Source organism: Dromiciops gliroides, chromosome 1 (assembly GCF_019393635.1).
Source record: "Dromiciops gliroides isolate mDroGli1 chromosome 1, mDroGli1.pri, whole genome shotgun sequence".
NCBI classification, from domain to species: Eukaryota; Metazoa; Chordata; class Mammalia; order Microbiotheria; family Microbiotheriidae; genus Dromiciops; species Dromiciops gliroides.
Window position 1 is genome coordinate 502,437,404 of NC_057861.1, and position 12,115 is coordinate 502,449,518.

The 12,115-nt window shown below is 39.3% G+C and overlaps 1 protein-coding gene across 1 annotated transcript in view; it reads right to left on the reverse strand.

The window, feature by feature from the left end:
* Positions 1-7,456: 7,456 nt before the first annotated feature.
* ACER2 (alkaline ceramidase 2) overlaps positions 7,457-12,115 on the reverse strand; it is a 34,133-nt gene continuing 29,474 nt past the window's right edge. Inside the window, exon 6 of the mRNA XM_043975572.1 lies at positions 7,457-9,021. Coding sequence (XP_043831507.1) covers positions 8,835-9,021 — 187 coding nt within the window. The 3' untranslated portion in view covers positions 7,457-8,834. The remainder of the gene's footprint in view (positions 9,022-12,115) is intronic.

Genomic DNA, 12,115 nt, shown 5'->3' on the forward strand with positions numbered 1-12,115 from the left:
TAAGTGACTTGCCCAGGGTCACACAGCTAGTAAGTGTAAAGTGTCTGAGGCTGTATTTGAACTCAGGTCCTCCTGAATCCAAGGCCAGTGCTCTATCCACTGCGCCACCTAGCTGCCCCATTTGGGATTTTCTTGACAAAGATACTGGAGTGGTTTACCATTTCCCTCTCTAGCTCATTTTACAGATGAGGAAACAAGTTAAGTGATTTGTCCAGGGTCACACAGCTAGTAAGTTTCTGAGGCCAGATTTGAAGTCAGGAAGATGAGTAGGCCAGGCTTTCTATCCACTGTGCCACCTAAACACCCAGAATGGATCATAGTGATCTTTAAAAACAAATACATGGGGCAGCTAGATGGTGTAGTGCATAGCGCACCAGCCCTGGAGTCAGGAGGACCTGAGTTCAAATCCACTTAACACTTATTAGCTGTGTGACCCTGGGCAAGTCACTTAACCCCAATTGCCTCACAAAACAAACAAAAACATTAAACTGTTTAGAAAAATGAACCTCTGATTTTTTTCCCCCTGTGAGATTCTGAGATCCTCATCTACTTCACCTCTCAAAATCCTATCCATCTTTCAAGGCCCAAACCAAAGTCAAATTTCTCCCAAAAGGCTTCCTTGAGTATCGCAGCCAGAGGTGTGTTAGAGCCAGTTAAGTTAAATTTCCAGTGTGAGCATTCACACAAAGCAAAGCTTGATTTTGGTGGTGTTTTTATTGCTTGACTTAAGAAAGTTATGGAGAACATGATAACAATAAATATTAAACTCAATATGTCAATTCTAGAGTGTTTTACATCCACGTGGAATTTTTTTAAGTTTAAAATATGCCACTTATAATAATGTCAAGAACAAATGATATAAAATGTGGCATTTTTTTATGGAGATGGCTTTATGCCTGCTGTAGTCTTGGCTAACATTATATCTGTTATTTCTCCCCAGCAAAAGTGGGTATGGCTTCTACACTGAAAAGGGAGTTGAACCAAAGCGTTGTCCTTGTTTGGTTGTTTTTCAGTAATTTCTGACTCTTGATGACTCCATCTGGGGTTTTCTTGGCAAAGATACTGGAGTCATTTGCCATTTCCTTCTCCAGCTCATTTTACAGATGAGGAAACTAAGGCAAACGGGGTTAAGTAACATGCTCAGCGTCACATAGCTAATAAGTGTCTGAGGCAGAATTTGAACTCAGGTCTTCTTGACTTATGGCCCGGTGCTCTGTCCACTATGCCATCTAGCTATCCCTGAATTAGGAAGACCTGAGTTCAAATCTAACCTCAGACAATAACTATGTGGCCTTGGGCAAGTCACTTAACTTCTGCCTCTGTTTTCTCATCTGTAAAATGGGAATATTAATAGCTCTTACCTCCCTGGGTTGTTATTTAGGATCAAATATAATAATAACTTTAAAGTGCTTTGCACAATGCCTGGCATATAGCAAGCACTGTATACATGCTAGTTATTACTGTTGCTGTTTCTGTAATTTTCTCTTTGATCTACCAATTCTTTAGAATTAAGTAATTTTATCTCCAATTAATTTTTTGAGAGAGAGGGCAGGGCAAATGAAGGTTAAGTGACTTGCCCAGGGTCACACAGCTAATCTCCAATTAATTTTTAATTCTTTCTTCAAAGGCCCTTTATTGAATATAAGTTTATCGTGTTGTGATCAGTAAATGATATTTAGTATTTAGGTTTTCTGCATTTTTATGATGTCTTTATAACCCAGTAATACATGGTCAATTTTTGTAAAGATGACATATAAATTCCTTTCTATTTCCATTTGGTAATTGCTGGAGTTATATCATCTCTGTTTTTTTCTAAAGTCCTATTACAGTTTTTAACTTCTGGTGCTACATTGAGGTTCCCCACTATTAGTTTCACTATCTACTTTTCCCTGCAATTCAATGAACCTTCCTTTAAGTGTTTGTATGCTGTGTTATTCAATGCATAAATATTAAGCATTGATATTTCTTTATCTCTGGTGTCTTCCTGTAGCCTCTCTGCTTCTCTTTTTATGTCTAAATGGACTGTAGCCTTGTCTGAAATCATGATTTCTCCCCTTGAAGTTGTTTTTGTTTTTGGTGAGGCAATTGGGGTTAAGTGACTTGCCCAGGGTCACACAGCTGGCACGTGTCAAGGGTCTAAGGATGAATTTGAACTCAGGTCCTCCTGAATCCAGGGCCAGTGCTTTATCCACTGTACCACCTAGCTGCCCCCTCCCCTTGAAGTTTTGAGTTCATCTGAAGCATAATTGATTCTGCCCCAACCCTTCGTTTTAAGTCTGTGAACTGCTTTCTGATCTGTTATGCTATCATGGTTCGCTTTATGGGTGAGTGGACCTCATCCATGTTCATAGTTATGATTTTTAACCATATATTTTCTCCCATCCTATCTTGTGCTTTTCCTTCTCTTTGCTCCCATGCCCTCTTTACAAATCACAAGGTGGTAAAAAGAGGAACAAAGTTTGTGGTCTGTAAATAAGGCAATCTGTTTCTTCCCCGTTACCCCTCTTCTCTTCCCTTTGCCCCACTCCATCTCAGGTTTTTAATTTTTCCTTCCCTTTACTGTCAGACCCTTTACACTCCCATCTCATACACAGGATTTTGTTTTACTTATGAGGGGTGCCTTATCTATTCTACTTTACTTCTCCCTTCTCCCTGTCACCCCCATTTCCCTATTAAGTTTTTTTGTTTGCTTGTTTTGTTTTTTGAGGGGCAATGAGGGTTAAGTGACTTGCCCAGGGTCATACAGCTAGTAAGTGTCAAGTGCCTGAGGTCAAATTTGAACTCAGGTCCTCCTGCATCCAGGGCTCCTGCTTTATTCATTGCACCACCTAGATGCCCCTACACTTTTTAAAAATCACCATGACACACATTGAATAGAGAATAGATTGGCATGGGGAAGAAACTTCAGATGGGGAAACCATTTACAAAGCTATTGCAGTAGTCCAGGAAAGAGTCATCTAAGTAATATATGAATAAATATTACAAGTTCTCTCATTCACAGGAAAATAAGACAAATGAAGAGTTAGACATAGAATTTTTAAAACTAATTTAATTTGATAAAACATAATCCATTCTTTCTAGATGGATTAGATGAAACCAAAACATAACAAAACATTTGAGATGTTTTAAATCCATAGGGTAGAATTATAACAGTTTAATCAACTAGATGTATAGAGATGATTTATGCTGAAAATATTTATCTCCAAAAATAGTTAGATGTATTAGTTTCACAGTAGTTGAAAGAAACCTCAATGATTCCCCTAACTGGATCACCACAGGTATTGTGCCATGATTCATTCAACTCATTTTCACTACAGGTATTACAGAAGTTGTGATGGAATGGTAGAGGCACACATCAATTCACTCAGATACAGAAAATACCATTTGTGGCTTATATATTAAAAGACAGCCAAAAAATTCAAAGCATAAAGTGCAACAGCTAGACTGTAAAAAGTATGACTCTCCCCCCAAAGTGAGGGAGAACGCTTGCTACCACAGTAGACACACTTCCCCTTACACAGGACACGAGCAAAAGGACTACTTACAAATCGAAGAATACTGAGTTCTCTTTGATTACAGAAAGGAAATACAAAAATATGAAAGGCTGGTTTAGCAAATATATGAAAGAGAAACTCTTCAAACAGTGAGATCATGAAAGTCTGTAGGAAACATATTTATAAAAAGAGAATCCAGCTGGTTAGTATGGCTTCTAAGTTGAATTTGTTAGCACCCAGATAAAGCCCTTGTGTCGAAAGGTTCAAATTTTGTTTTAGAAATTACATTCTGGGTGGGTTTGCCAGAATAAGCTTTAGCCCTTACCAGCCTTTAGGTACAGTGTTATAAACCTGATTGCTACATGACGGTTTGATTTCATGACTGGGCATTGTCAGAAAAGGATTTATAAAAGAGTTCTAGCACCAAGGGTTGAACAAGCAAGGAAAATGGCAGAGTACTGGTCTAAGAGACAGAAGACCTAGATTCTAGCCCAAATTCTCTCACTAATTTACCATCTGACCTTGAGGCAAATCTTTCCCCCTCCTCTGGAGAAAGAAGAAGTTGGATAAGGTTGCTCCGTAAGGTCTCTTATATAATGTTCTGTGTTCTAGATGCTTTGGGGACGCTGTATCAATGAGAGAAAAATAGCAAATGCCTGAAAAACAGAGTAAAGCAAGTATCTAGCGACACTTAAGAGGACTGAAGAATTTTTATGATGGATGAGGCAAGTTAGTCACTAAGTAACAAAAAATTTTTTTTAATTCTGCATATAAGAGTTTCTGTGTTGGCTTACCTCAGAGCAAGAACATTTTTCCAAACCCTAAGATATTAGCATGTCTCAGATAACCTTCACAGAAGTTTTACTTTATGCTTAACTATGAACACTGTAATACTCATCATTATCAGTCACTTCACATAGCTCCATTTGCTGCAGAACTTTTTCTTTTAGAATGCCTCAATATAAAGGACAAGGAATAATCTCCAATTCCAAAGTTCAACATTTTTTTAAGTTATGAAAAAAATAGCAAAAAATAATCTACTAGGGTACCTGACCCAATTTAAACACAGAATACTCAATACTTTTTACATCTCAAATCCCAACACCTGTTGGGCCATCAACTTTGGGTACTGTACAAGTTCTGACTGAAATACAAGTTCACTAGTTGTGTCAAAAAGAATTGTCACAACCTAGTTCTTGGATATTAAAATCTTTACCTGCGCCATTTAAAAATATATTCATGATTGCACATCATTTGATAAAATGTCAGAGAAAAACTCTCAAAGATAGGATTCTAAGGGGTTCTTTAGCTGCTATATCCAATGGAGCCAGAAGGATAAGCCTAAGCTGAATTTTCTTCTTAGGCCCAATTCATACTAACCCCGTTTTAAAAGGGAAGTTGAGTAATAAGTCTTAGAACCTAGTGATCTTAGATCCTATGGAGCTTAGATAAACATAAGACAATTCAAAGGCTACTTTAAAAAATAATTTCATGCCTATTTGTTTCATTTATGCCAAAGGATGAACTGCCAACCATAAAAGAAATCTACTGCTATGCATAAACAGATAAATAAGAGGTGATGACATAAATACAATTTTAAAATAAAAGCTTGTGACTTGTGACATCCCTTCCAGTTCTAAATCTATGACCCTAATAACATCAGAGATATGAATGACAAAGAAAGGGATGTGAGCTGGCCACATATTGTGAGTAGAGGATCGGTCCAAGCACTGACATAGGCATCCTTGAGATATTAAAGAACCAGAGAAAGGACAGTGTGAATCCTCTATACGTTTATGGAAGGACAAGAACAAGAGTCACATGGAATGAAAAGACATAGAGGGTAGAGATGGGATATGATCACTAATGGATGGAATGAGTACCTATAACCACGAGACCATGAACCTTGCTTCTGCCCTGGGTCTCTTTAACAGATCACAATCAACAATGGTTTGCTGCTTGTAACAAAGTACAGAAATTTTGACAGACTCAACACAATGAACTTGTAGAAAGAGAGGGGGAAAAAGATCCCAGAAGCTAGCATCATAATTTTCAACCCCTCCAAACTCCTGGAATGTTCAAACATCCACCCATCAGTCTCCCTGACACCTCCCAGTACCAACTTGTTTGTTCTTCTTTCCATCCCCCGCTCCTATTTCCAAAGGGAGCGCTGAAAATTCCAAATTCCCATTGGGTACCAAGTAAAAATGACAACATATTTAGAGCCTTGGTGGAGTAGAGGTGGGAAAGTCTGAACCCAGAGCACCTGCAGGCAACAATATCAGAAACATCCCTTGCTCAAACCATCCCACCATCCATTAAGTATTTTTGTTTTGTTTTGTTTTGTTTTGTTTTAGTGAGGCAATTAGGGTTAAGTGACTCCAGGGCCGGAGCTCTATCCACTGCGCCACCTAGCTGCCCCTGCACCACCTAGCTGCCCCCATCCATTAAGTATTAAATAAACAAGTCTTAAGACAAGGAGCCTACCTTTCTTTTATCCAGAGACATTAAGGTAGGCAGTATTCATGCCCATGAGAACAGTCTTAGATTTATCAACTAGAGTTGTGAAAAATGAAAATAAGTCCTATACCTTGGAGAGCTCTGTTTCTATTGTAAAGAATGGTGGTTTGTGAAACAGACAAAATTAGCAAATAAAAACCTTCTGAAAGCTCCCCTTCAAGGAATTCCTGACTTTGGCCTGAAGTATGGCAGCAATTAGGCATAGAAAACCAACTTGTAGTCAGTGTTTGAGTGAGAATTACAAATTGTTTGTCTCTGAAACTCTTAGAGCCGCTTCATAAAAGCAATTAAAAGGCAATGGATGTCATTTGCCATTTGAGAACATCAAGTGCTTTTTAATCTCCTAAACTCTTGCAAGGACATCAACTTTGGATCCTGTGTGAATTCCAAGAATAACGTCTGGCCTTGCTGAGTAAATGTCATGACCTAGTTCTCTGGGACTGAATCGTCTGTTATGACAACACAAAGTGTTTCCTGACTTTATAAAGAAGATATACAAAAACCCTCCTTTCCTCTCCCTACCCCCAAAGGTGGAATGTCATGGACAAGGTAAGAAAAACTCCAGTGAAAGGAAAATAAAATATCCCTGAGCTTGGCATCCAGTGCCACAAACCTTGCAGACATTTGTTGTTGTCATTGTTCAGTCGTGTCTGAGTCTTTGTGACCCCATTTGGGGTTTTCTTGGCAGATACTGAAGTGGTTTGTCATTTTCTTCTCCAGCTCATTTTACATTTGAGGAAACTGAAGCAAACAGGGTGAAGTGACTTGCCCAGGGTCATACAACTAGTAAGTGCTGAGGCCAGATTTGAACTCAGGAGACATTTGCTGGTTCCTCATTTATCCCAGTGAAGAAGGGCAGCGACTGAATCCATGGAGTCTTGGTGGAGTTGCAAAACTCAAAGAGGAGCATATTGGCAATGCTGAATGAGCAAGCCATGTTAGTGCCACTTTTGAACAAATGTCCAGTGGATGCCTTGGTTAAACATCCATTATTGCTAACTAGCTAGTGTTGTAGAAGGAGTAGCAGCAGTGTTATATGCCATAATAAGCTAGAATTCAGAATACACTGGAAACAAACAAAAAAAACCACCCTTATTACACAGATGAGGAAAACGAAGTCCAGAGAAGTTAGCGACCCACCCAGGGTCAGACAGCTCATAAAAACAAGAGAACCAGAATTCAAACCCAGGTCCTTTGACCCCACATCTAGTATCCTTTCCACTATAACCATCCAGCTAAGATGCCTTCAAACTCAATTGCCATACCTACGGGGTAAGGGAGAAGAATTAAAGATGATCCTAAAAGTGACTTTCCAAGGTAGTACAGGATATTTCCGAGTATTTCAGATTACTCTAGGCTTCACTTAAGAAAAAATCACCGGAGTTTAGTTTCACTGGATTTGTGACAGTCAAATCATACCCCACCCTCCCCACCCCCAAGAAAGAGAGATAAAACTGCTACCAAGTTATAGCTGGGTTTTTGACAGCCTGGCAGAGAGTAAGGCTATTGTACTACATTGTATGGTATATATCTATCATCTCTTATCTGTAAGAGGAAGGGATTGGACTAAGTGATCTCATAGGCTCCTAAGATTTCAAGTCAGAATGGATCTTATCTAAAACTACCCTCCTAGCTTTATTGAGGAGGAAGCTAAGAGCCAGAGAGGTTGGTGGCTTAGCTAATAAAAGTAAGAGAATCAGGATTCAAACTCAGATCCTTTGACCCCACCTTTGGGATCCTTTCTACTACAACCATCCAACTAAGATGCTGTCAAACTCTTATTCTAGAATTCTATTCCCTTTGCTTTTCTACTGTTCTATGATTCCACAGCTTTTCTTATCTGTGTATTATGAGCTGGAGAAAGGGGTCAAAAGAAAAAAAAAGGTATGAAAAAAGCTATACTCTTTTTTTTTTTGTGGGGCAAGGAGGGTTAAGTGACTTGCCCAGGGTCACACAGCTAACAAGTATCTGAAGCCGAATTTGAACTCAGGTACTCCTGAATCCAGGGCCTATGCTTTATCCATTGCACCACCTAGCTGCCCCAAGTTGTGCTCATTTAAAATGATGGTTTGATGATGGTAATTTTTTCCCATTAATTTTGCCCAAATATAGAAGATGAATCTAGGACTCTTGGAACAAATAATAAAAATAATTTCTAACTTACTTAAAAGCTAGGTTTTGTGAGATTGGTGATTAAAAATTATTCTCCCACAAGCCCTTCATATGATTCTTCATGCCCAGGTTTCCTCCAATGAAAATCTCTGGGACAAAGATGGAGGTTTACTCAAATGGTACATTTGTTTGTTAATTCCTTCCACGGGAGTTTCTGGAAAGATAATACATGGGTGGGAAAGAGAAGAAAGGAAGGTCTAAATTTAAAAAAACATTCTTCCCCAGGAGGTGCCAGTCTGTTGCTTTGGTCTAACTGAGACATGCCGCTATCACAGTGTTTTAAGATTCAGGAGCCAGTAGTAAGGATAGGGGGCATCTAAAAATAAAGTCTGAAGAAGCTAAGCGCAGGGTCAACCTAAATTCTACTTGTAAGCATTTTCAGTCTCAAAAAAAAACCCCACACCCCACACCAAAACCCAATCTTCTTCCTCTCCGAGGGAAAGGAAAAAAAAAATACATTTCTTAAAGTAAAGAAAATGCATTTCTTACTGTACACAACTGAACCCTTGTAAGTTGCAGGAGTGGAAAAAAAAACACCAAAAAATAAAAAGAGACAGATTCAAGTGTCCCTGGCTGTTGTGATAATTAACTAAGCACAGTAAGTGAGGAAAAATAAATAGGAAAAATCCAGAGCTGCTGAACTTGACATCATGTGATCTTGACTGGAGATTTCTTGTTGGCACACAGGAGGGAAACATAGGGGACTCCTATGAAGGCCCATTTTTCACTGGGCCAAAATTTGATGACAGGGCCTTGCTCCGGGATTTCCGAGGCAGCATCAAAGTATGCAAAGCAGACACAACCCAGATAGGCAGCCAGACAAATGAGGATGTGCCTGAAAGACAGAAAGTCGTAAACCCCAGTGTTAGACACAATACGAGGTGCTTAATAAATGTTTAATGATTGAAGCTCCCAGCAAAAGCTTGGGGAGTCGGGGACACCGACCATCGCCATTTTAGGCCAATTTGTTCCTCTATTCCTTGTTTGAGAATGTAATTAATATGCTCTGGTCCCTCCTCATTAGGAGGAGATGAAGTTACAGCTCTCCTACATAGCTAGATTACCCTGACCTGTTCAGGGCCAACTTCTCTCATGCCGTACATTGGAAGTGACTCATTTGTTCTCTATAACAGGAACTAATTCTGAAACAGGGAGGCTAAATCATGTGAAGAGAAGGGACCAAGAACTTGAAAAGAAAAGGTCACGAGAGTTTGAAAATAGAGGCTGTGAGAGGAGGAAAATTAGCTGACAACAGCTGCTTTTATTCCAGACCCACCAGAAAATGAAACTGTTGGTTCATGTCTATGTCTCAAGTCATATCCATGCTTAAAGGCTGTCACCTGTTTGTTTTTTTTAATTGTGAACATTTAGAGAAGACCTTTATTCTAGGAGCTCTGATTGTTTTCATGGCCCTTTAAAATGAACAATTTAAATAAAATAAATAGACCTATTTTCAAAGATGAACAAAAATAGGAATAGTCAGGTTGGAAGAGCTATGAAAAGACAGTCTCCTACATTGTTGGTAGAGCTGTGTTAGTGCAATTTTAAGCATTAACATCTTGAAACCTTGGAGACAACATGTATTATGATTCTAGCGATATAATTTTTGGGGGGTGGAGCAATGAGGGTTAAGTGACTTGCCCAGGGTCACACAGAGTCAAGTGTCTGAGGCCAGATTTGACTTCACCTCTTCCTGAATGCAGACCCATCACTCTATCCATTGCACCACCTAAATGCAACTCATCTGTCATTTTAAATCTTACAGAGTTGTGTGGGGATACTGGGAGATTATGTGAACTGCCCATGACCACACAGCTGGTATGCATCAGAGGCAGATCTAGAATTCAAGTCTTTCAGCCCCCTGGCCAGCCCTCAAGCGAAATATCTCTTCATAGACACAGCTTTAGGCTAGTTGAATTTCCATAGCAGTTTATTGGTGGTGTGTTGGTGTTTTAAAATTTGGGGCTCAGGGATAATTTTTTTAATTAAACCTGTGATTCTATTGATATTGGGGAATCCCAGTGAAAAAATTCCCTCTATCAACAACATAAACAAGCCCTCTGATCTGCAGCTTATAGAGTCTTATTATAGAGTCTATTCATTCATTCATTCATTCATGGTTTTTTTGTGTTGTTTTTTTTTAGTGAGGTAATTGGGGTTAAGTGACTTACCCAGGGTCACACAGCTAGTAAGTGTTAAGTGTCTGAGGCCGGATTTGAACTCAGGTACTCCTGACTCCAGGGCCGGTGCTCTATTCACTGTGCCATCTAGCTGCCCCAATTCATTCATTTGTAAAGTTAAATGGGGCAAGGAGAGATTAAGTGATTTGCTCATGATTACACAGCCAATATGTGTCAAAGACAGGACCTGACTCCAGGTCTTTACCACTCCAAGAACAACCCTCTATCCATTAAGCCACATTGCCTCTCGAGGTATACTAATACCTAAATAACCATAAAGTGGAATATTATTTTTACACAGTTTATTTTTGCTAGTGTACCAAACTGGAGAATGCAGCATTGGCTTCAAATGGAAGATAAACAGTTATAAGGTAAATGAAAAGGAAATGGTTTCTATTACATTAAAACCTGCATGTGAATGGCAGCAACAATAAAAATGGAAAGGACAACAGAATCAAAGCAATCAAAATGAAATGATGGGAAATTATAATGACCAAGTTTGGCCCCAAAGAAGACACATTAGGTGACATCTTGCCTTTCTCCTTTGTGGGCGTGGAACAATGAATATAATATCAGACTTTTTTCCATGTAATTGATTAGTTTTGCCAAATTTTTTCCTTCCTCTTTTTTTTTTTTTGTGAGGCAATGGGGGTTAAGTGACTTGCCCAGGGTCACACAGCTAGTAAGTGTCGAGTGTCTGAGGCTGGATTTGAACTCAGGTACTCCTGAATCCAGGGCCGGTGCTTTATCCACTGCGCCACCTAGCCGCCCCCCTCTTTTTTTATTGTTTGTTATAAGGCAGGTGGTAGACAGAGGGATACAACAGGAAATAAAGGAGATATAAAAACCAAAGCTATCAATAAATACCGATTTAAAAAAACACTGCCTCCTCAAGTTTGGTACACTAGCAAAGATAAGCTGTGTAAAAATGATACTCCAATTTATGGTTATTTAGGTATTAGTTTACCTGGAGAGGCGATGTGGCTTAATGGATAGAGGGTTGTTCTTGGAGTGGGAAAGACCTGGAATCAAGTCCTGTCTTTGTAAGTTTATATGTAATTTTATGTAGTTTGACAACATCCTAGTAGCTGCACCATCTCCCAGCCACAATCTCATTCCATTAAGTTCCAATAATAAAAATAAATTTTGAATTTTTCTATTAGTACCTGTCACATTTTTCCAATCAGAAATGCTCACTTGGGGCAGCTAGGTGGTACAGTGGATAGAGCACTGGCTCTGGAGTCAGGAGTACCTGAGTTCAAATCCGGCCTCAGACACTTGACGCTTACTAGCTGTGTGACCCTGGGCAAGTCACTTAACCCCAATTGCCTCACCAAAAACAAAAAAAGAAAGAAAGAAATGCTCACTTGCAAGGGAAGAAAAATTCTTCTGGGTTGACAGCTAGAGGTTTCTGGGAGGAAGAATTCACCTGCATCCTTACAGTAGTCAATATTTCTCCATTCCTTCCCCCATTGTTGGGTTTTAGTCCTGACTGTCACCAGATGTATGACCTTGGGAAAATCATTTAAACTTTCTGGGCCTCAGTTTCCTCTTCTACAAAATGAGAAGTTTGGGTTAGACTCACTCTAAGGTTCCTTCTGGCTGGTAAGATTTCATCGTAGTTAGACTTTTTAATTAGTGGTAAGCATATGTACTACATATGTACTATGGAAGGCGTGGATTCTACTCAGGCAGAGCACTTTGCTTTTCTGGCTGAGGAGCAGTACAACCTGCACCCCATCTAAATCT